The sequence below is a fragment of the Osmerus eperlanus genome, chromosome 10 (assembly GCF_963692335.1).
Source record: "Osmerus eperlanus chromosome 10, fOsmEpe2.1, whole genome shotgun sequence".
In the NCBI taxonomy this organism is placed as follows: Eukaryota; Metazoa; Chordata; class Actinopteri; order Osmeriformes; family Osmeridae; genus Osmerus; species Osmerus eperlanus.
In genome coordinates this window covers 9,942,988-9,967,845 of record NC_085027.1, presented here as the reverse complement: position 1 = coordinate 9,967,845, position 24,858 = coordinate 9,942,988, and the positions used below count along the sequence as shown (strand labels likewise).

Below are 24,858 nucleotides of genomic sequence, written 5' to 3'. Positions count from 1 at the left end.
AGTAGAATTTGAATTGTGAAATTAATTCAGGAATTCATCTTTTGTGCCTTCCCCATCAGAGGTATATTTTTAATTTAAATAAAATCATAGGCGTCGATTCTGTCACCAATCACAGGTTTTAGAACATGCTCTTATTTTGAAGACAAATCGCAAGTTGGACGCAACACAGGAAATGTGTTTGACGCTAGTTTTACTCTACAGGGCAGGGAAGATTGCTGAAGGTGAACGTTTTCATTTTTTATTTATTTATTTAACTGTTATAACGGTATCTCCAGGGTAATGGTGTTTCTGTTTTTTCACGTTTGTATGTGTTATAAAAAAAAGTTGTACACATCATCAACAACGCTCGAGACAAATACTACACCACCTACAGGATACAATCGTTCACTACATAAAAGTAGGCTTAAAATGTCCTGTTGAAGCAGATATACATAATTAGCATAAGCAACACTTTCTTCCAAGCCATAACCGTTCGCGAACCCCATTGCTGTATTTCCCCCCGATCCTTATTGCCATTAATGATAGCCAGGCTCATTCAAGCTAGCAAAACATGTCTCAGTGACGTCAAAAACAGACACGTTCACTAATGTAGGAAATAATTATGTTTAACCTTTATTTATCACAATGATTACGAATCTATGGTGTAGCAATGGTTTGATAGCGGTGTCATTTTACTTTAAAACCGCCAGGAAGCAAGTTGACGTGATTTAAATTAGCTTGTAAGGAAATTCTGCTTTCGCGACCGACCCATAGCCGCAGTCATAGATATCTATGGCCGCAGTCACCCAGCCCAGCTTGCGACTACTTGACCATTTCCTGCTTGAGTGTCACATGATCCAAAGAGCTGCGTTCACTGCTTGCTAATTGTTAGCATCGCCTGGAACCACAGCACGGGGTAACTATCGGTTACAAACTGTCAGATAAGCCTTCAAACTAATTTTTGGGGAATGAAAAGTTATCTTTGTCTCAATGAGATTTAGACAACATGTATTTACCCTCATAGTCAGGGAACACCCTGGTAGTAATGATAAGCCAACGTACTATGTAGCCAAACCTTGTAGCTAGACTAGTGGTCTCTGTTGTAGTACTAGCTAGCTTAGTAGTAGCCACTAGTACAGTATCTAGATTTTAACTTGACTGACATAACTTATTAAATAGCAAGCTAGTTATGTGTTTTTTGGTGAGGGGCCTGACATTTTTAGCTAAAGAGAACATGTATCGTCGTGCTGGCTGGCAAAACACGAATGTTTAGAACATTTGACGAACTATCCAGCCTCTACTGTATATTATTATTATGAACACTTGTTACTAGCTTCGCGGCTATTATGCACAGACTTTGCCTGGAAAAGTTGCAGTAAGTGAGTACCTGAAAGGTAGAAAGCTAGCAATATGCCTTAACAACTACAATGTTGATGTTTAGCCTGCTAGATAAACAGACCTATGTTGCTGGTTAGTTGGTTATAACGTTATAAGGACAGAGCAGAGCTATAGCTCTGTCCTTATAACGTTATAGCTAACTTGAACATGGTAGAAGAACGACATCGACCAATGCTGTCATGACATGATTGCGAAACAAGAATAGCGTCTATAGCCATGTAGCTGGTGACTGGTCTCTTCTAGACATGACATGGATTAATTTACAATATTGCTGGATAACGTTAGCTAGCTAGCTCTAACGAGTTGGTAGCTGTTATCAATAAGAGTCAGGTCACCGCGGCTTCTATGTGTTATTTATATTGCCATGGGACTGTCAATGATTGTGACCTAGCCTACTTCTTTTTGTGTGTGTTCTTTACGTGGTTGTTTTTGAAGTAACCTTCATTGGCAATACTAGGACCCTCCTATAACAACTTGACTTAATGAAGAAATGTAGAGGTCGTGAACTATTTTACTTTAGTACATGGTGCTTAGTCTGTAAAAAAATGTTCTTTACAAGGAAAGTTTCTACCTCCGATGACGTGAGAATGAGAGAAACCTAGATTTCCCACCAAAAACACTGAACTGATGCGAGTTTGCTGTGGAACCTTTTGTTCTACAAAGTGAAAAACTTTCCAGATGACACGCACACACCCGTGCTTATAATGCAAGGAGGTACTGAAACTTGCCATGAGACAATTCTGTTTTTGGAGCTTTGGTATCTTTACCACTTGATTGTTTTTAGGATAAAGTGGTCATCCAAAGTAGATGTCATGATTTATCATCAAAATAAACCATACATCCTATTTGTATCTACCCTAAAAATCTCTATTTACAAACAAGTTTAAGATGGCCTGATGAAATTATCTTTTTAGACCTGAATATTCAAATATTGAGATTCACACTAGGACTAGACTATCGTGATGGCACTTTTGATTTATTTTCCATCAGTCTTTGAAAGCTACCATTGGGGCAAAGGTACCTGTGACAGATAAGCTGTACAGAACATTGGACTTGGAGAGAAAACGAGCAAGGGGTGTTACTTGAGGTCAAAGCCTGTGTTAACCTGATCTAAATGACTGAACTTTTAAGAACTCGCCATTGGCCCAGTTAACTCAAGTGCGCTATCTATCTTTCAAGCATCCTTATAGGACCATAATCCAGTCATATTTTTTCCTTGAATGCCACTCCATTTTTCATTTTACATGGTTGATGATTCTTATTTATTTATTTGCCCCAACACATTTTTTCACAAAATTCCTACTCTGTAACCCACTGTTTTGCACCCTTGTATTTACGAATGCATGATTTTTGTTCACAACAATAATCTGATCACTTCTCTCTGACATGGACTCCCCCCCCTTCTCCCCCCCGGCAAGTGTGCATGGTCTTTGAGAGTAAGAGCCCCTGTGGCTGATGTAATGCACTGTACACAGCTGTTTGGACTGTGATTCATTCAGGGAGGATGAGGTATGAGTGAGGATCCAATCTTGTAGTATCTGTGTAGTCTATGTTATAAGTGTGTGTTGGAGTCATTTGGTTAGGGTTTTCTTGAGGCCTACCCTACATGTGTTTTTTTTTTTAAAGGAATACTTATTTAGGTAAGCCCCTTTCATGTTAAAACTTGTATACATTTTTCATGCAGGTAGCTGTCCGGGTGTTTGTGAAAATTGACTGCTCAGACACTTACATTGGAAAAAAACTTGTGAATAGGGCCCAGTGGGGATTTCAGAGCAATGCAAACGACCGATAGTAACCTCTTCTGTTCCTGTTTTCACCCCTCCTTCCCCTCCCCTCCCTTCCCTCTTTCTCTGTTTCTTCTCTGCTCCCCACAGGATGCAGTGATAGTGATTGCTCCTCTCTCCCTCCCTTTTAGCTTTTATCTCCTCAAGATATTGGTTTGTGTTTTCGTGACGAAAAACACTCACAAAAAAGCCAGGTATCCTAATCAGTAACGTGTCAAGACAAACCAACTGAAGGGTCTGACTTGAGTTTTGGTCTCACGTGGGCAAGATGGAAAGATCATAACACATTTCTAGAGTGGTAAGTTGAACCCCATGTGTTTCTTTTTCTCACTGAATAACAGTCATTCAATTTGCTGTCCAAAAAGGTTATGGGACACACTAAACTGGTGCTATATTAGACAAAAAAACGATTGCCTTGGATTTAAGACCTGACATTCCCAGTGTTGGTACAGCTCTTGATTTAGGCCAAGTCTAGATTAATTTAATATTCTAATATTTTATATAGTATTATGCACAGATACTTGAAAGAACAGCATAGCTTAAACTGTTAACATTTTGTACAGTTTTCTGACAGTCAATATCTGGCAAACAATCACAATGTTTGATTTCATGATCTGTGACATTTCTTCTCATTTTGGCACATTTAGAGTAGCATACCAGATTCTGGTATGCCTTTACAGAAATGTCATGACTCAAGTTTAGGAAGCGGTAATATGAGGCCATTGTACTCACAAAGGTCAGGTTATAGCCTATATATTTTTTCAATACTTTATTGCCCTGAGTTGTGACCAGATAACTTTCTTCATCAACCACTTCTACCTGTTCGACCACTTTTCTCATTTTAACCACTCCAAATTAACTGTAAACATGACTATATACCTGTCTTACTACCCATTATTTATTTATTATTAATAAGCTTGTTAGTAATTATGTCTAACAAGCCTATTATTTTCCAGTTCTTGTTAACAAGACATGTATTTCCCGTTTCTGAGCATTGACTGTATACTTATGATGGCACAGTAGATTTATTTCAGGCCTTGAACTCTGTTCTCATAGGCATATTCCATATTTAATACATTTTAGTTTCTCCCTTTTCGCCTCTTCTGCTTCCTATTCACATCTTCCACGTTTTCTTTTTAATCACTTACACTGGACATGCACACGCCAGGCAAAGTTACTGTTTTTTGTAGAAAAACCTACACAATTCCTGACCCACATTGTAACCTACAATTAAATAGTTTGAGATTAGATAAGATAACCTGAACTTTGTCTGTTGGGATGATGATGGGAATGTATACTGTCTGATGGCAATTTACTGCTTGACAGTTCAAGAATCTACGAAGCGAAGAAGAGCACACATTAAATACTGACTCACACACAATAATAACTTTTTTCACATGAGAACATACATCTGTAACATTTTTTTTTTATATTAGGTTGTTCTAATGAATAGGCATCCACCCAGTAACCAACAATGCTTAAGAAAAACCTTTGCTTCATAAAAAGATTTCTACAGCATCTCTCATTTACTCTTGTATTTCTCCTTAAAGGTGCAGATTAAGTTCGTAATGACAAGCTGCTGTGCAGAAGATGTCAACACTCTCTGCGACTGACTTCACAGATGTTGGTCATGGTAAGATTCCCCCACTAGTTGAGTTTGGATTACGTTTGCCTATTTGTTGTTTTAAGATGTGAAGTACAGAGCCTTATTGATGTAGGCCAGTTCAACAAGAACTTTTACATGAGCATTCTGGAAGTTTATTCAGTACTTTGTAGAAGCTTTGTAGAAGCAGGTTGAGAAATGATTTTCATTTCACAGGTCTCCCAATCATTGCGCCTGAAAAGCATTTCCTACCGTACTTCCCCTCCATGTTTCACCTGACGGGCACTAGCCAGGTGATGAGCGGTACCACTCATAGTGCTAGTATACCAACCAATGAGTTCAAGTTTCTCAACAGACCAGAAAAGTCTGTTTCTTTATCCTCTCAGTCCTTTAAGTGTCATTTGGAAAACTCCAGGCAGCTGTCACATGCCATTTACTTGAGTGTCTTTTTGCCACTTGACCAAGGCCTGATTGATGGAGTGCAAGTTTTCCCATCTGTACAGCAACAACCAGATCTAGGATGAATCTTGGTTGTTCCAAACTTCTTACCTCTCCTTATGATCCCACTGTGAACATTTAATAACCTTCTCCAAAGGTCTATGGAGAATTTATTAGAATATGTGGCTTGGTTTTTGCTCTTACATGCACTGTGGGACTGTGTTTGGAAAGGTGGCTGGCTTTCTAAATGTCCAGTCACTACATTTTTCCACCTGTGGAGTCCAATAAAGTTCTAGAGACATCTTAAGGAGGATCAAAATATTTGAGATTAATTTAGAGCCTTAGGACAATTGGTGCCATAGCAAAGGTTCTGTACTTGTGTAAACAAAAAAAGACACTTCAGTTTTTGTTAGATTAAGTTTGAAATGCAACAAAATGTGGAAAAAGCTTATGGTTCTGAAACTTGCCAAAGGTACTATAAGCCATTATATACTAACCTTATTCTCTCCATTTCGCAGGTGAGAGTAAGGTGTTGGAATGCACGGGTGACAAGAGCGGCACTATCGAAGTGAAAAATGAAATTGTCCTTCCACTGGATCTGCCCCCCCCTTCCAAGTTTTCCAGTCCCTCACAGAATGGGCCCTTGCTGGCTGAGATGAGCAACCCTCTGCACATGGAGCCCAGTGACATGAAGTCAGATCCAGCAGCAGGAGACATACCTGCAAACACTGGTATGTATGGTGTCCTTGATGTATTGCTGGTGTCATCAAACAGGTTGTACTGTCTTCAATGCATAGGATAACTAAGGAATTATGACTTGCCATATACTGTCGGTGCCATAGCATTATTTCTTGGTCAAAACAATGCAAACGTGCACTTGAGGATCATTTATAGTTCTGTATTGAACGGTTTTGTATTTTAATCATAGATTCATCATGGAATTATGTTCAGTAATATCTTAAAACTCAACCTTGTTGCCCTCAGATGGCCAGCCAGTGAAGAGGAAGAAAGGGCCAGCTCCTAAGATGCTGGGGAACGAAGTGTGCAGTGTCTGTGGGGACAAGGCTTCAGGTTTCCACTACAATGTGCTGAGCTGTGAGGGCTGCAAGGGTTTCTTCCGCCGCAGTGTCATCAAGAGCGCCCAGTACTCGTGCAAAAACAACGGCCGCTGTGAGATGGACATGTACATGCGACGCAAGTGCCAGCAGTGCCGCCTGCGCAAGTGCCGTGAAGCAGGCATGCGAGAGCAGTGTGAGTGATAACCACCATTTGTGCCACTTAAAATTCCACATTTACTGTTTGGTCAGTAAATATGTACAGTACATGCATAGAAGTTAGGAGAAACATAAAGCTATTTCGAAAATAAATCCCCCCCCCCCCCCCCCGCCCAATTCTGTAGATTTGTATACTTTGATTGTAACAGTGTTTTTTGGTTGTTTTGTGGAAGCATGACAGCCTGCCATTATGACGTGACGTCCATCATGGCTGTGTGCAGTAAACAAGTTGGAGTAAGACTTTCACAGTGTTCCGCAGTGACTAGACTAAGTCATGTTGCGTTGTAGGCGTACTGTCTGAGGAGCAGATCCGGCTAAAGAAAATGAAGAAGCAGCACGAGGACGAGACCGCGCGCCCGTCGGCGGTGGTGACACCCACCCTGCCGCTGGAGGTGCCCACGCTAGCTCCCGAACAGCTGGAGATGATTGAGAAGCTGGTGGCCATGCAGAAGCAATGCAACAAGAGGTCCTTCATTGACCGACCCAAAGTCACAGTGAGTGTTTGCCGACCATGATGTCCACTGCTCAAACAACGACCTGATGAAAATATATATATCTGAACTTTCTCATATAGACTTGAGTGGCTGAGATGTTGTGTTAGTTGCACAAACCTGACAACCTGCCCTGGTTCAGTATTGATATTGGCTAAATATGCTTCACAGCAGCCTGTTCATGAATGTTTGCCGGTTCAGGGGCTCATAGTTCAATCTCTTTGATTACCGATGAGCTTCTGAGCCTCTTTGATCTTCTTCAATCACACTATGTGTTGTTTCCTCTCAAGCCCTGGCCGCAGAGTCAGGACCCACAGAACAGAGAGGTGCGGCAGCAGCGCTTTGCCCACTTCACAGAGCTAGCCATCATGTCGGTCCAGGAGATAGTTGATTTTGCTAAGCAGCTTCCAGGTTTCCTGGAGCTAACTCGAGAGGACCAGATTGCCCTGCTCAAAACCTCAACCATTGAGGTGAGTTGAGTGAATTTTGTAGTGGTGCACTACATTGTATTGTCAAAAAGACAGATAGAATAACTATCTATATAAATGTGTTATCATTGACCCAAGAGCACCCTCTAGGGTTGATGAAATATGACATAATGAAGCCTTGATTGTCTTGATATTTCTTATATTCAGAATTTTAAATTTGAAAATGCTTTGCTGAAGGGTGATAAGATACTAGACTATGCATATCAAAACATGAGACAATGTAAAATGGTCACCATGTTATCTACTTATATTTATTTCAACATAAGTAATTGAGAAGTTTGGCTAAGCATTAGATTTATATAAATCAGCAATTGGGAACATCAAGTCTACTGCAGTTTTCCATGTATTTATCTGAGGTTTATTGACCAGAAAGGAGAAATATTGACATGAAGATCCGACACTGATCAACATGGCTGACCCCCCCCCCCCTTCATTCTGCAGGGAATGTTTGGAATTGTCTATTGACATGCATGCAAATTACAACCTGCAGGATGTTCCACTCAGTAAAATGTTGTGATTCTTCTGCAGATCATGCTGCTTGAGACATCACGGCGATACAACCCTGCAATTGAGAGCATCACGTTTCTAAAGGATTTCAGTTATAACAAAGAGGATTTTGCCAAAGCAGGTGCAGTGTCTTACTACCATTGTCAGTTGTACATTGTTGTCACTTTCAGATAGCAGGCCCTGAAGTATTGTAATTTTCTATTTGTAATGCCATAATGCATTGTTTTGCATTGTTTTGCATGCATTGCATGTTTTGTTGTCTTCAATCATCACTGAAGGTTTGGTTTCCTTCATTTCGACCCATTAGCTTATTTGAAAACAATATAAAGCTATGCCAGAGATCACTACCAAGGTTTTTAATGTAAATTTGATTAACTTCCCCCACCAGAAGGGAAAATGTGAAATTATGGGCTACAAACAAAAACAACAATTCACAAGACCTTTTGAGAATGTTACATGGGTAACTGAATTTACTTAAGCAGCTCCCAAAATATAAAATCTTGTTTTTCAGTTTCTAGTTGCCTGCTGAGAATATCCTTCCTGCTGAATTCTATCCTGCACCCTCATAAAGCATCATTACTGGCACACATGTTGTTCCTGAAAGCAAGCATTTAATTATTTTGTTTTGACAACCTTTTTTGTCTTGTTTTGCTTCATTTCATTAGGGCTTCAGTTTGAGTTCATTAACCCAATCTTTGAGTTCTCCAAGGGAATGAACGACCTGCACCTGGATGAGGCGGAGTATGCTCTGCTTATCGCAATCAACATCTTCTCTGCAGGTCAGACATCAAGGGCTAGCGAAGGGACTTTTGATTGTGCTCATACTAGATGCTATTGCAGAACATCCTATTATCCCTGGTACACAAAAGAAAGGTGGTGTCAAGGAGGATATATTGATGATGGAGGGAAAAAGAAAAGACAGGATCACTCAAAATGTGAGTGTATTTATGAATATAATTGTTGGTGTCTTCTCCAGATCGGCCCAATGTTCAGGATCATGACCTAGTGGAACGTCTTCAGCAACCGTATGTGGATGCACTGCGCTCTTACATCATGATAAAGAGACCAAACGTAAGTTACCTCCTAGTAGAGACATGATTAGAAATACCCTCTTGCATAGAAGTACAACTGTCCACAAGTTGTTGTGAGTGCATTAGATCATGGCTGGTTCTGTTTCTTGGCAGTATGAGGTGCGTACTATTGTACAATGAAGTTACAAAGACCAAAACAGGGTTTGACACTTGGTACCTTCTCAATGTGTATCAATGTTACCTAGAGAAATATTTATTATACATGAATGAATGAATTGATGCAACACCTTCATTTGAATCTCCTCATCCTATAGGACCACTTGATGTTTCCTCGCATGCTCATGAAGCTGGTGAGTCTCCGCACTCTCAGCAGTGTCCACTCAGAGCAAGTCTTCGCACTACGCCTTCAAGACAAGAAACTCCCCCCACTGCTTTCTGAAATCTGGGATGTCCATGAGTGACCCTCCAATACCGTGGGACAATTTGAAACATTTTGGACATCTTAAGTGGACCTGAAAATAACAGTGCATCTCCCAGGCTCCTCAGCTCTCGTTTTTACTCGATTGATGGATTTAGTCCTTTTTATGTTTTCTATTTCTGCTTCTTTGAGGTTTGGCAAGATGGCAATGCCCCACTCTCATACCGACAGGGTGACTGTAAATTGCTTGATGGGGAGTGATTTGATGGTAGTTCACTTGGTCATCCTGCCCTAACTCATCCTTTGTTGAGAGGGGCCTATATGTGAGACTGCTGCCGATGGGCCTTCTATGTGCTATGACTGGCCCGTGTTATCTGTGAATGTCAACCATTAACATTTTGTGCAGATATTTTCTATAGCTTGCTTACAATCCAATGTGTGGATGAGGGCCACAAACTACAAAAAAGTAATATTATTGCCCCTGTGTTCCAAAGGATAGGAAACAGTGGTATGAGACCTGTTGGAAAGAGATGTCTTGTTCTTGTGATGATTAGTTAATGGGTAGGTCTTCTGGATTGTGTTGTGCTTTGTTATAGAACAGTTAGTGGTTTGCTTTTCAGAGCAGGACAATAATTCTGATTGATTACAGGTATAATTATGTTTTGATAGATATTGCTCCACGCTCTACTACTTAAGTTGTCTCCTCCAAAAATTTCAAAGGTCATAAATGTCCAAAAATGTTTTGTTCATGTACAAACAATCTTGAAGGACATATTTAGCAAGCCAATATTGAAACCTACAATTAATTGTACAATCAACACACTTTTAATGCACAACAAAGCAATACTTCGCTGTCATCACCGAATATATGACTAACAAGATGAGTCCTCACACACTTGACTGGTTTCGTTTTGTACTTTAAAGCTTTTTAGCTGTGATCAACAGCTCTGGTTGGTCGATTGGTCAGTCGGTTCTCAAACATTTCTCAACCCTTTGGTGGCCACAGTTTTTAGGAGGCAAAAACTTTGGAGTGGACGTCAAGTCTGTGTGAAGGTGTGTTAGTGTTCATGCCAATTGGCTAAGTTGGGGTATGGCAGTGGGAGTGGCCTATGACAAAAAGGCAATGTATTCACATAATATGGCCAATCTTGGTAGAAAGACACACATCGACACACACACTATTTTGCCACATCCCTTTGTAACTTAAAAACTGTTTGTCGTAAAGCCTTGCAAAAATTGTCAGTCCTACACTTTAGCCACACACTGTGGGAGGTATCCTTGGAGTCAGTGGAGTTCCATTTTCACTGGTGTGTTATTCTCACCCTTCCCACACATTTTAGCAACTCCCCTTTTCATAACTCATAAACCATTTGTTATACAGCCTTGCGTGAGGTTTCATTAGACCCATTAGAGAGTAGTTATTAGCTGTGACTAGCAGATCAATAGCTCACTGTCAGTCGGTTGGTCTACAAAAACTGCATCCGTGTATGTGGTTGCAGCGATTGGGCAAAACAGTTTCATTACAAAGATTTAACATTGAGCACAACTCAAGAAGGTATGTTGAGTTGTTTGTTCAGTGGTGTATCACATTCATATTTTAGGCAACACTTTACATTAAGGTTACAATAACTACATAAAAAAAACGATAGTAAGAACACTTTATTATTGATTTAGAGGTACATGTTACACAAGAGGAACATGAGGATGGGGGGATGATGGGGTTTCCAGGAGTAAGTGGATGTTAACATTGATCTTGTTTTGGTGACACAACCTTTGTCAACTGCCCCTTTAGAACAACCACTTACACCCCTTCCCCATACTGTGCCACCTTACATTTTGTAATAACTTGTACGGCTAACACTTAATACTATTTTACCATATAGCATTTCCAATGTACCTACAATGTTTTTGCTTTTGCTATGCATTTATGTGGTAGTTAATGTAACCTCAATTTAAAGTTTTGATATTGCTGCTTTTTTAACTCAATGTCTAAAAAGCATTCCCAGGGAGATGTGCATTCCTACATGTTTTACTTTAGCAGTTAGGCCTAATGGTTTAGTAATCTGAATCTGTTTTCTCCAAGGTCGTTCTAGTCACTTTGGCTTCAAACATATTGCTTCTCATTGATGCTTAGTCTACTAAATCCAGATAATTCTGTTTTGCATGGTATTTTTTTAATTTATTTTTTATGTTTAACTACCTGTCATAGGTGTTGGTATATGTATAAACAGTTGAAATTATTTTAACACTTACCAATAACCACTACAACAACAAATACATTGAACTAGTCGGTTCAACTAAGGTTGGTATAGTCTCATTATCAACCAAAAAATGGCAAACTCCAGCTGAATGACAAATAAGTGTTCACTGACATAGTACTACTCAAACTTGTTGTACTTATTTTTGTTGATCAACTTTGTGGCTTACATTTTATGAATATTTCTTTCAAATCAACTCTTAATAGTTTTTATGTTATTGTAATTTATCAAAGACAATATTAACTATCCTTATTAGGAATGAAGTACAGTTGTTTTTGATCGTGGCTCCATTCTTTACTATACTTGACTGTAATAATTTGAAATAGTGTGTCAGAGATTTTTGTTAACCAAATAAGATTACTATGGAATAAACTGCACAGATATCAAGTATAAGTAACAAGGGGACTCTTAATATAAAACAATTAGGTGGGGGAAAGGGGCTCAGTGAATCAAGAAAGATCCATGCAAATGTGACAAAGTATTTACATAATATATTTCACAGTATCCTGTTTGCTTACTGTATTTTAGTTACAGTACAATATTTCAAATGTCTGCAGACCTGACTCCATGAATGATGATAATGTTATTGTTTGAACCTCAAAGCTCCTTTCTTTCCCACAGACTAAAATATGTGTGTACATGGTATATGCACACATACTGTGCTTTGTACAGTGTTTTATTCTTTGGAGAGCATAGTGTCCACTTGTCTTGCCTACGGTTCTACTGCCAGTGTAAATGTGAAAGAAGGCCATTGGTAATGTTAATAATTCTGTGAGAAATCACAGATCTTACATGAGCATTTTGGTAAGTTTTGAAAGAAGACAGTTTCACCATCAAATTACATCTGTCGTTGCATTTCCGGCGAATTCCAATGTAGCCATTGTATCAGGGATGTGACTTCAAGAAGGCTCAGAGGCAGGTCAAACATCAGCCTCAAAACCACCTGGCCCCCAGAAAAAGACCAGAATGGATGTGGTTTATTGGTGAAAGAATATCTTCATGAACGAATATCTTCATGAACATTTTAGAATGATTGTTGGCTACACTGAAATTACGTTATTTCAGCATTAACCACAAGGTATGTGATGAAATGGTGTGGTTCTTCAGTCAAAATTGATTGTTTGGAACATGTTACTGTAGTAGATGGCTAACAAAGTTAGTTGAATGTAAATAAGTATAGACTGGAGTGCAAAACTTAATTATTCTAGAGTAAAAATGTAAACAATGTTGATATAGAAATCCAGACCTATTTTAATATTGTAATTCCTTAAGACTGTATATTCTGCTTTATGTATAAATTAAAATCTTGACAAAATACTAAAGCCTACTTTGATTTGTTTGAAAGATGGAGAAATCATATTTTTCCAATATTCTCGCATCATATTTTCAATAATTTGAGTTTAGCGTTAACAATCTGAATAAAATGTTAAATAATGATTGATAATTTTAAATGCATGTTTGGGTATTATGCAGTTGCCTTTAATGTCAATGCCACTGACAGTGGTTTGAGCTGTGTAATGTAGAGAGGTATTCTATGCATACAAGTCTGTCCATGTCTGTAGCTGTTCCACTGTTTTTCGTTCGTAGACCCATCCAAACACTAGTATGGTACAGTCTCCTCCCAGTCATTCAGTATGCGGAACTCCTCCTTGCAGTATGATCTGAGGAAGACAGGTCTACCACCAGCTAACCGTAAACCATCATCCAACCACCGTACATCGGCAACGAAGGTTTGACAAAAATTGCACTTTGAACAGCTAAAGGAATCGTTTCACACGGATCATGCATTCATGATATATATTGGATATAGCTAGCTACATCGATTCGAAAGCAAGATACTACACAGGCTTCTAACCCAAGGCAAGAGGCCGACGACATCAGCACTAGCAGCAGCTGGCTTTCTAGCATTGGCTAGCTCGCGAGCTAGGTAAGGTGTTACCCTATCATGCTTCAATGAATGCACTGGCTTTTACGAACAAGGTAGTCATCTCGTTTGCCAACGTTTTGACACTCACATTTTCACTTAATATCGTCAGGGTGGGCTGTTGGTATTAATACTAGCCTACACTAATAATGTTAGCCACCTAATTAGCCCACAATATAGTTAATCCCCTCGTGACGTCAGAAATGATGGAGCTAGCTAGCTACTATTACTAGCCTGGGGAGGATGTTTATTATTTATGGATGGTGCCAGCCAGTTTGGAGTTTATGGACGTAAAATGCATTAGCGACTGTATGCTTGTTTAGTGTATGTATATTGCATTCGCTTGTACACTTGCCCTTGCACTACTACTTACTTGCACTACTTAATTCAAGCTAGCATAATGCATGCTTATGAACTGACAAGCGGGTGCTCAATTTGAGGTGGCTAGTTAGCTAGTCGCCTATAAGCTATTGGCCCGTCACCTTCACCGCAACAGTGAGGACGTAAACACCCTCACTACTCTAGCTTGCTTAAGTCGACGATGACAACTAGCTAGCGCCTACAAGAACGCCTCCATTCAGTGCCCATATCATATGATGATGATGATGCACGTTTTTGTTGTTGATGGTACTTGAGGTCAGGGGCGTTTATTTTACATTCGAAACCAGTGAAAGCCCACACAGCTTTTGTATTTATAAGACAATATAGGAATGATGGGACAATGATAAGTTTGAACACTGAGCGACAGATATGGCCTGTCATTGACCTACCTTCATTTGTATAGTATCACTGATTTACTACAGCCTATAAATTGATTACATGATTTTGCTTAATAATTTTAAGTTTGACCTATACACAATAATTGTACAATGCTTAGCCTAGTAGTCTTTGACTTACTCTACTAAGATCAGTAGAGTGGGAAACCATGTCCGTGTCTTGGGCCTTTCTCTGTTTCAGGCCTGAGTTGTAGCCCATATAAAATTATTTGCTCGCCACTCAAGTTCAATATTACTGGCAAAAATAGGTGTGTATGTAGTAAAGTAACTGTGATGAATATTTCTTTCCATCTGTCCTTACATAACCAGAATGCTGCCTGCAGACCACTGGACAGATTCAGCTATTGTCAACCTTTGCCATTTAGCCTGTGAAGATAGTTAAATTGTTGTGGGCTCGGATTATTCCTAAAGAATAAGTGCGTAAGTTTGTCTACAGAAGGTTTGGAGTGTTTTGCCCCAATGCTCACCTCTGGTTCAATGGCTGAAAGTGGTTATATTACGCCACAGGAATTCCAAATGAGGAAAACAGTGTCACTGACAAGGCATAAGGTAGACTAGTGGTGGTCTATGGTAGTTGCTTACCTTTTTCATTGGATTCATATTTTTTATGTGAAAGAGAAGATCAGAAGGATGAAGATGAGATGCCAGAAACACAAGTAAATACCTGATTGGATTGAAGTGTTTATGGACTGTGCTGTCTACGTACTTCCTCTTGCAAATGGAACTCCTGTCAATCATCTGTTAGGTGCTGATCTCTTAATTTTCTACTTTTTTACAAAAAATATCCTGTAGGGTTAGGATTAAGAATTTCATCCTCCAATATACTTTGAAAAAATTAGTTTTCATTCTTATTTCAAGAGTTTCTGTCTTTGAGGATGCATCAATGATAAATGGCATAGCATACACTGTTTGAAACCGGTAAATTCATTTTGCAGTGTTTGTCTTTCTGGGTGGAGTTTAAAGGCACAGTATTCATATTTACCTTTCTATTCAGCTGCTGGTTACAGTCCAGAGGTAAGGCTTCTGGTGCCTGCAAAATACTTTATCTGTCTGATGAGATCTGGGGAAGGTCTACCAATTTGATTTCCAGTGCTGTGATGTTATTCTTTTATGATAGGCTATATCTTGATAGCATAGACACGACTCTTAGTTTTATGTATTATCACAATTAGCTAATTACTTTAGTGAGGTCCCTTGTTGATCTACCCCCACACGTTTAATAGAGTTATATTAGTTTCTTTTGTATAGCCTTAACACAGTCAACTAACTATATAATGGCAGATACATTTTTCCACTGATGAAGTGTTGATCGAAACTGCTGGGGTATTACAGAGGGTTCTTCAATTTAATTACCCAACTACAGTGAAAAGAAACATTGTTGAAAGGATTTCTTTAACACCAGATTACATTTCACTTTCTTTATTTTATATTTTACTGTAACAGTATTGCAAGAGATGTACTGTAATTTCTGTGATGTTAGGCTGTAATAAGCCTTCATACCACACACATTGGATCCAACTATCTCTTAATGTACTTTGTTTCGAAGACACAAATGTACTCTTACGTGGCAATCACAATCAAGCCTTTTCCATGGCCGTCATGTCTAGGTTCATAGACAGGTAGCCCTAACACTTTGTAATGAAAGGAGACCAGCTACTGTTAAACAAATTAGTCACTGCTCTCATGAAATTGAATAAAGCACACTGGTGAGTAGCCCTATAACACAGTCTGTGTCCTTTGAGTGAAAGGCCTGCGACTCACAGATTTAGGATGAGACGGGGTGTCCTCACTCCTGCCAAGTTCAAGATATCCACAGTTTGATGTCAATTCTACAACTGAATGTTTAGTGGTTTGATATGAATGGAACCAGAGATTCATGTTTAAATCATGCTGCATGAACAGTTCCTTTTTGGTATTTTGTTTAAGAAAATAGATTTATGAAATAGATTTTTTATTGCATTTACCTAGCCTAATTTTTCAGTTATGCTTCACACATTTCCAATTATGCTTTATACATACTTTATAAAGTACACACTCCACCAATAAAGAGCAAACTGTGCTTTTGATTTCCCTGGTCTTGTCAAATGTTATCAACCTTGGTTCCAGATAAGTGCTGGCTACTGTATTATTCTGATCAAGAATGGACAATCCAGTTGAACAAGAAAGCAGTTTGGGTTGCTATGGCAACCATGCTGAGTTGTATTACCATTGGGGCTGATGCCAGTTCTGTATTCAGCATGAAAGATTGACTGGCAGGGTATAGCTGAGCATGGATGTTACTGTAGATTTCCTGTTGCCTATTTTTTTATTTCTTTAATCTTATATGAAAAGCCATCACAGATAACCATGAAAGATGTACAGATAAAATAATGAGTAGACCCTTTTCCAGCAATGCAACTCATCTTTGATTAGCTTGTTTATTTGTTTTAATATTCAAACCAGAAAGCTTAGATAAGCCTAGTGATTTTACGAGTGCACAAAGGAACAGACTTAAGGTGCACACCGGTCTTCATACATGTTAGCCTATCTGTTGTAATAATACATTTTTCTTAGGCAGTGTTAGGCCTCTACCTCATGATTCGGCATCATTATCTCATGTGATAATGTCATGTAGGCTAGGCTATGTCTGCTTGACATAATGTAACTCAGGCTAACTGGGGTCCTGGTATTAGCCCTAGGTTGCAATCAAAATGTTACAAGACTCTTGAAAGAGCTTGATTCAGAGACTTGAGTGTTACCTCGAGGGTTATTATTTGAAATTATTAACAAATAACTAAATTGTTTGTTAACTGGTACTCTAGTTGTCACAGAAATGCAGGCACCAAATCCATTCCATATTTTGATCCACCAGTTGCCGGATATCTTTTTTACATGCTTGAGAACAGTTATACGGTTCTCCTTCCTCTAAAAAGATATTGGATGTATGTAGCCTGTAAACGGACAGATTACTGACACTTTACATTATCAGCCTGACAGTCTCAAATCTTTCAACACCACTAGTTGGTTTCTAGGATATATTCACTACGAGTAGTGACTGCTCTTTGCTTAATTTGAATGTACTTGTACAAAACCCATCTAGTTCTTTGTTAAAAGCAATTTCTTGTTTGCCCAATGCAGTATGTCCCAATAGATGTGTTGATGTAACGCCAGCAAGCATCTTAGGTTTTCCTGGTGATATTGGACATACAAAAACCTGAGAGGAGAGATTTTCATGCATTGTTTTAGACATCCTTTGCAGCTACCCATTGATAATAATACCCAACAATACCAAACAACTAGTTTTGTGTTCCGTTCTGCAAACAAACACTTTTGGACAAACTCATTTCTACAGCTTTGTAGGCCTAATCCCTGCTTGCTTCCTTGTTGCTGTCGAGCTCTTGTTTTCCAAGTGGCTAATACGGCATCATCGCCTTTTGTAGGGTCCTACCAGATGCCCCGTGCCTCAGAGCTGATTAGTCCTTAGTGGTATACCTGTGACGGCAGTGGGATTGACCACACACACACAGTATTGTTACTACAGACCACACACACACACACAGCATTGTTACTACAGACCACACACACACAGCAGTGTAACCTTGTTTGTTAGATTTAACAGACTGAATATTTTTGCTTATTGGTTAGGCTAGATTGCCTACAGCAGTTACCAAAGTAATGTAGGCAAATTTCATTACGCTTCTATGTCACATATGAGTGCTAAGTACATTTAGCAACAACATTATTTAATGTATTGTTGCATGTTGTACATGGAACAGTTCCTACAAGCTTGTCCCAAGGGTCGTGACCTTCTGTGTTATAGGGAAAAATTACATTGCTGTTGATGCTGCACTACATTCTTAAGTGGTTAATTATATCGTGGAGGATGTTTGTTCCTGTTTCTTACTACCTGTAAGAATCAGAGGGCCGTCTGGACAATACAGCAAGCTCACAGGAAGCTTATACTCACGGAAAACCTGTAACTCATGGACCTAGTCCCCCAAAGTGGCTTACCTCATCAGATAAGTCCAGTTAAACTCCATCACAAACAATCTGTTAGTTCTTCAACAAAGACATATTATACCCAAGGAAACTGAAACAATTAAAGATGATGGATTTTCAAATAGTTTCTAGTTGTCAATGCGGAACTATGTTTGGGATTATTTGTCATTGAACCTCTACCTCACTAAAATGTAATCAGATGGTGACTTTAAGGCAGAATTAAGAGTACCACCGTAACCTAAACCCCTTTTTTTATTTTATTATTACACACAGCTGCAAAATTTACATTTGAAATTAGGAGTAGACAATAGGTATCTGACCCCCTGTTATTTAATATGCCATCTTTTTTTCCCCATGTGTTGCAGGTATTTCCATTATATTTTGTCAATGACAGCAATGAATTTGAAGGGACTGGTTTCCTCTCCTACGTCTAGGCCTGCTACAGCGTGATTTGATTGTTCCAGATTAATCCAAAGGGTAATATAGTCTGAGTTGCCATGACTTAAGGACAACCTCATCATTCCAAGATGGAGAAAAAGAAAATGTGCCCTCGTTTACTGGACTACCTGGTAGTAGTCGGAGCCAGGTAAGAATGTGTTTGTTACACACAGCTTTTTAAAGCAGTACATGCACCAGCATAACAAACCTAAAGAATATCGGATGGACCTTGTGAGCCGCCAAAGAAACAACTTCAGCTCCTCTACAAAATACATTTCCTTTTGCTGGTCCTTTTTCTCCTAATGATAACCTCTCTTTACCTCCTACCCGACAGACAACCAAGCAGTGACAGTGTGGCCCAAACTCCCCAGCTTCTACGTCGCTACCCTCTCGAGGACCATCCTGACTTCCCTCTCCCACCGGACGTAGTGTTCTTCTGCCAGCCAGAAGGTTGCCTGAGCATCCGCCAGCGCCGCGTCAGCCTCCGCGATGATGCCTCCTTCGTCTTTACGCTGACAGACAAGGACTCTGGCATCACACGCTATGGCATATGCGTTAACTTCTACCGCTCCTTCCAGCGGGGACACCACCGCAGCCGTGGAGACAAGGTATCGCATACCGAGGCCGCCACACAATCAACAGAAACGGCCAGTGACGGATCGGACGGCAGCAGTGTAGGCCCGGCCTTGTCCTCGCTGGCTCCACCCTGCAACGCCGAGACAAAGGCGCCAGCCGAGAACAGCACGGAGCCCAGACCCCCGGGCGGGGAGCCGAGCGCAGGACGGTCCCCGCGGCACAAGCGCAGTGCTGCCAAGATGGCTAACCGAAACCGCAATAGCACCCTCACCTCACTGTGCATCCTCAGCCACTACCCTTTCTTCTCCACGTTCAGGGAGTGCCTATACATTCTCAAGAGGCTGGTGGACTGCTGCAGTCAGAGGTTGACACTGCGAGCTGGGCTGCCACGCGCTACTCAAAGGTGAGAATTATCATTTTGTAGAGTTTTTGCCGTTTCACGATTGATAGCCTAAATCTAGATGGGATTAAGAATCTCTCTTGAAAAGTATGATTTGGGAAAAGATTATCTAAAACTGCATAATGTGACTATTATCAAATAAGAGCCACAAGTGTTCATCCACTCTGATATGAAAGGGGAGCTTCTGGATTCCAAGACTAGGTTGGATCAGGGTGACATTGCAGAATTTCTACATTGATAGTTTAAAAGTGAGGGAGTGACTAAGATGCACATTTCAGGAATTCCATGAGGTTGATCTTGAATATACAGTGCATGTGCACTTTTTTCAAGCATGTCTATTTCTACAATGTGTGAGGTAAGCAGAGTACTTCCTAGTTTTTCCAGGGTCAGCATGGCTGTGCTTTGTCCCCTCACCAAATACAGCAGAGGGTGATTTCCATGCTTGCTTTAGAAAGACACCCAGGTGGTTTTCATTCAGTGTTTATTGAGTGTCATTTTAAAATGATAATTTATACAAAAGTTAAAATCTTCAAACTTTATTTCTTGTGTTTATCATCTTTAGTTACGTAATGACTTAAAGCTGCAATAAGTAACAAAATACAACAAATTCAAATAGCCATATAAGAAATAGCGCCCCCAATTATTATCAAAACATTGATGCTTTCCTCCAGCTTGAGATTGATTGACAGTGGTTTCACAAAACAAGACAAGGAGAAAGGTCTGCCTCGCAAAGGCAATTGGCTGGAACATAATTACTGGAATATAATTGTCTGGAAAATTGCAGCACTGAGCTTTCTGTGTTACTAAACAACTTGTTGGCTTTACACAACATGTTTATAAGGGAATAAACGTTTCTTTCTACAGAAAGAAATGACCAATTGTACCTTTTAAAGGTTTTCAAAACAAAGGTGACCTTTTCTTACAGTAGCTTCGGGGGAGTGTCAGAACCTCTGGATCAATACATTGTGAGTAGACAGTCATGAGGTTTTTCTCATCACCCCAAGCAGCATGTGTTGTCCAATCCCTGGGCAGAGTATTCCATTCTAGTAAACAACAAAACCTAGCAGTTGAGGATAGTAAAAATGTCTTTCACTACTCACTCACTATCCTGACATTTTGGCTTAGAAGTGACTGAACGGTGATAGAAACTGGGGTATAATTATTGTGTAGGGACAATGCTGTGATGGCGCTGACAGATTGAGGTCTTTGCCTGCCTTCAGGGAGCTGCTGCAGTGGGCGGGAGGACCTCTGAAGAGTTAATAATTTGTTTCTCCCCTCGTCATTGATGGCAGACACTCGTTCCGAATGGGGTTTAATACCGCCACGTGTTTACACGTGTAGAGAGCTGTAGAGAGCTGGCTTGTCAGCGTACCAGAGGTCACTCAAGGGCCTTTAGCGTGTTTGGTTTACTTATAGCTGAAGATCATGGAATGTAGGGTGGACAACATTAGTCTAGTAACAATAAATCCAAAAGATAAAAGACCTGTCTGAAAGTGTAGTCTCGGGAGAACAAAGCATAATTATGAACTGCAGTCATTTATCCCCTTCAGAGCTATCCTAGATTCATGGTGATTTATGGTTCAACAGTGTTGTTAGTATGTTAGCGCTGACTCATAATGCACACCTCCCACATTGTTTTGTTTGGTTCAAATATTGTTATCAGGGACACCATGTGGCGTGTGTTCACGGGAGCTCTGTCAGTAGAGGAGAAAGGCAACCAGCTGTTGTCCGACTTGCGGGAGATCGAGTCCTGGGTGTACCGTCTGCTCCGTTCCCCGGTGCCCGTGGCGGGTATGCGGCGCGTAGACGTTGAGGTGCTTCCCCACGACATGCAGCCAGCGCTCACCTTCGCACTGCCCGACTCTTCACGCTTCTCCATGGTGGACTTCCCCCTACACCTTCCCCTTGAGCTGCTTGGCGTGGACGCCTGTCTGATGGTGCTCAGCTGCATTCTGTTGGAGCACAAGGTGAGGAGCAAAAGGCCCTCAATGTGGACTCAGGATTTAAGAGTGACCCATTTGTCCTTCAAACCTAATAGTAATCAGTTGTTTTTGCCATATCTCTGCTTGCCATCCCTAGTTTTGACAGCAAGTATTTCATGATTCCTGCAGTATTGTGGTAATCTAAATGAATACATCAATTTTTCTTAATCTGCACCTGAAAATGCACACTTTCTCTGTACTAGCTAAGTGAAATTGACTTGCCATTTGCCTGATATGTGCTTAGCTGTATGTCTTAATTATCGTATTTTTTCCTCTCCTTATTACAATTCATCATCTTCCAAACCACAATGTAAGTGTTGGATGTACAAGGATGGATGCAAGCAAGGTCACTAAGGACATCCATTGCAATGTTTTCCTCCAAGTCTGGGAATTTAAATTAGTATTTAAAAGTGAGAAGAGGTGATGAAAGGAAATTAAATTAGACTGTCCTCCTCAATGCGGCCATGTTCTTCTTCCCTCAGCAAGTTTGTGTCCCTTATCTGCTTCTACTAAATGAGACTCCCAAAGCAATATCCCAGATGACCCACAACAACACCCACATATTTTGTATTAGGATTGTTGTTGTTGTGTTTGGGGGTGGGGGGGGGTGTAGTAGAGGGGGGTAGTTGAGTAGTAGAGGGGGTAGAGGGGGTAGAGGAGTAACTAAAGGTGGGATAGAATAAACAATACTGCTTGTGTTCAGAAAAATATACTATAATGCTTCCCCTCAAGCGAAGCTGGGTCTTTGAAACCATCTTTTTTGTCCCCCCCCCCATTTATACTTAATATATATGTTGAATTGCAGTCTGTATGTAGAGTCTCTTTTGGTAACTTCAATCCTCATCTCTGATTCAACCAATCCAATCTTATTACAGCTTTTGATGTGCTGTGATGACTAATAGCACAATCATCCTGCTATCATGGCTCCAAACACATACTGCACTCCACACGTCCTAGTCACTTTTCTTTTCTCACATCTTCCTTGCTGCCACATTTCCTAATAGCCTCACCCCCTTTTCACTATTATCGGTTTCAACCCGAACCATTTTTCTTTTCTGCAAATCAAACTCCACATCCTGACACCATTACTGCTCTTTGTCGAGCCCATTGTTAGTCTGAACATCTGCAGAGACCTGTTCATGCATCAGTGCCTTAAGGAGAATATGTCATGTTAGCCTTGAGCATGGCTTTGTTTTCTAGTTCTACTTGAATAATAACATTTGCTGAATGCCCAGGCATATCTTGCTAATAGGCTATATTGTTATTTTAAAAACCTTCCTTTTTCTTGACCGGGAAAATGATAAAACTTTTTGCAACTCTAGACACTGTTAGACAAAGCAATGGCAACAATGTTAGACAAAATGCTTTGTGGAAATACATATACAGTTTGTGTGCAGTATGTACAACCATACTACAGAACTGTGAGGATGTTTCACACCATTCAAGTTGAAAAATGTATTCTAGAATATTGACAAATATTATTATTTTTTAAGACTCATTCTCTTTTTTCCAGGTGGTTCTTCAGTCGCGAGATTACAATGCCTTGTCTATGAGCGTCATGGCATTTGTTGCCATGATCTATCCTCTGGAGTATATGTTCCCTGTCATTCCCCTACTGCCCACTTGCATGGCCTCTGCTGAACAAGTAAGGAATTGAAATCTATGTTGGATTTGTATATTTAAATTTTCTGGTGTTAGAATTAGTGTTATTTATAGACCGGTACTTGAAGTGTCTGTAATTTGTAATTATTGAGATTATGCCCTCAAAGTTTTATCAAATGACTTGTACTGAGTACTTTAAAATATCACTATAAAGGATTTAATGTTTTTTTATTTTTTTATGTTACATCTTAGAAGATATAAATTGTGAACTGATTTTTTATTCTTTTTATTTCCCCTGCAGCTCCTTCTGGCCCCCACTCCATATATTATTGGTGTGCCAGCCAGCTTCTTCCTCTACAAATCTGATTTTAGAATGCCGGACGATGTGTGGCTTGTTGACCTTGACTGTAACAAGGTCAGTATCTCAAAATTCTAGATACCTTTTTCACCACAGCTCTTTAACTTCACTTCAAATGTATGATGATTTACTGACTGAATTGTCAAATATTAATTCAGTCTACTGTTCGTCAAAGCATCTTTTTATATTTTCAATATACATGTAGAGGCCATCACAGTCTTACTTTGTCTTGAGTATTATGGGGTGAACATATTTGTCAGTGCCTTTTTTTAGACTTCTGCATCACTTGCAGGTCATTGTTAACATGCAAGTCCTCCCACTTGGTGTGAGTGTGTCACTACTTTTGAGAGCTTAACACTCACCCACTTCCTAGCCTTTTGGAAACAGGCATCTGCCTTTAGTGGGTGGTGGGGTATACTTCCATCAGGTGAAGAGGTGGTGTGTGATCGGTGTGTTTTTTTAACATTTGAGCATTCTGCTTTGCTCAACAGGTTATAGCACCCACGAATGCTGAGATCTTACCTCCTCTCCCTGAGCCAGAATCCACTGAACTCAAGAAACATTTGAAACAGGTAAATCATCTGCCCCAAGTCCTTAGTTAATTCTGGTGCTGCTTATCTCTCTGTGTGTGTTTGTGTGCAGTTAAGAGCTGGAGCAGAACTAACCAGGCTACAGAAGTGGTGCTAGTATGTTACCAATGTTAGTCAAGGTATTCAGATTTGTCACTGCTGCTGTATTAGTAAAAGCAACAGCGTATGTATGTACAAGCCAGTTGCAGCAGCTCCTTTAAAGTAAAGTATTGTTGTACTTGATGTGTAACCATCTCTTTTTTCAGCTTTATGAAGAGGTTTTTGGGTAGGGACAGGCTCTGGTATCTTACTCCTGTAACTACTGTTGGATGTAGTTTGCATAGTGTGTGGGAGCATTTTGAATTGAGCGTTGTTCTAACACAGACGGTTGTTTTTCTTTTCTTTTCCTCTTTTCCTTGCATGCTCTAGCTCTTGGAGGTAAAAGTAGATATACTATGTCTTACCCCCAGGACCTCAGTAATGACCGTAGCAGTAGAACTAACCAAACCCCCTTAACCCCTAAACCACACATTAGGATCTGGTTCTGATTCATGAAACGATTTGTATGGTTTTGTAATTTTGAGTT

At 40.0% G+C, this 24,858-nt stretch overlaps 2 protein-coding genes across 43 annotated transcripts in view; both read left to right on the top strand.

The window, feature by feature from the left end:
* Positions 1-121: 121 nt before the first annotated feature.
* nr1h3 (nuclear receptor subfamily 1, group H, member 3) lies at positions 122-12,444 on the top strand. 5 transcript variants are annotated; one of them, XM_062470793.1, is made up of 11 exons: positions 122-221; positions 3,252-3,459; positions 4,712-4,794; positions 5,721-5,933; positions 6,187-6,453; positions 6,765-6,970; positions 7,258-7,437; positions 7,984-8,083; positions 8,628-8,741; positions 8,939-9,033; positions 9,308-12,444. In XM_062470793.1, exons 3-11 carry the CDS (start codon positions 4,752-4,754, stop codon positions 9,452-9,454), a joined length of 1,365 nt encoding a protein of 454 aa, XP_062326777.1. In that variant the 5' UTR covers positions 122-221; positions 3,252-3,459; positions 4,712-4,751; the 3' UTR covers positions 9,455-12,444. The 5 variants fall into 5 exon arrangements, with proteins under 5 accessions (XP_062326777.1, XP_062326775.1, XP_062326776.1 ...); XM_062470791.1 differs by lacking the exon at positions 122-221 and adding an exon at positions 734-895; XM_062470792.1 differs by lacking the exon at positions 122-221 and adding an exon at positions 2,729-3,017.
* Positions 12,445-13,301: 857 nt separating this feature from the next.
* The window catches only part of madd (MAP-kinase activating death domain), a 35,869-nt gene continuing 24,312 nt past the window's right edge, over positions 13,302-24,858 (top strand). For 12 of the 38 annotated variants that reach the window (XM_062471025.1, XM_062471022.1, XM_062470999.1 and 9 more), the window contains exons 1-7: positions 13,305-13,596; positions 18,713-18,933; positions 19,120-19,764; positions 21,425-21,728; positions 23,257-23,388; positions 23,647-23,760; positions 24,195-24,275. In XM_062471025.1, coding sequence (XP_062327009.1) covers positions 18,875-18,933; positions 19,120-19,764; positions 21,425-21,728; positions 23,257-23,388; positions 23,647-23,760; positions 24,195-24,275 — 1,335 coding nt within the window. In that variant the 5' untranslated portion in view covers positions 13,305-13,596; positions 18,713-18,874. Of the gene's footprint in view, positions 13,597-18,712; positions 18,934-19,119; positions 19,765-21,424; positions 21,729-23,256; positions 23,389-23,646; positions 23,761-24,194; positions 24,276-24,858 lie in introns of all 38 variants that reach the window. The other 26 variants (XM_062471027.1, XM_062471023.1, XM_062471017.1 and 23 more) reach the window with 4 other exon arrangements.

Bases quoted from the DNA above. Each gene is read 5' to 3' on its own strand.
- nr1h3 (XM_062470793.1), top strand. From the start codon at position 4,752: ATGTCAACACTCTCTGCGACTGACTTCACAGATGTTGGTCATG. The intron at 5,934-6,186 runs GTATGTATGGTG...TGTTGCCCTCAG, and splicing joins AGACATACCTGCAAACACTG to ATGGCCAGCCAGTGAAGAGG. The intron at 8,084-8,627 runs GTGCAGTGTCTT...TCATTTCATTAG, and splicing joins AGAGGATTTTGCCAAAGCAG to GGCTTCAGTTTGAGTTCATT.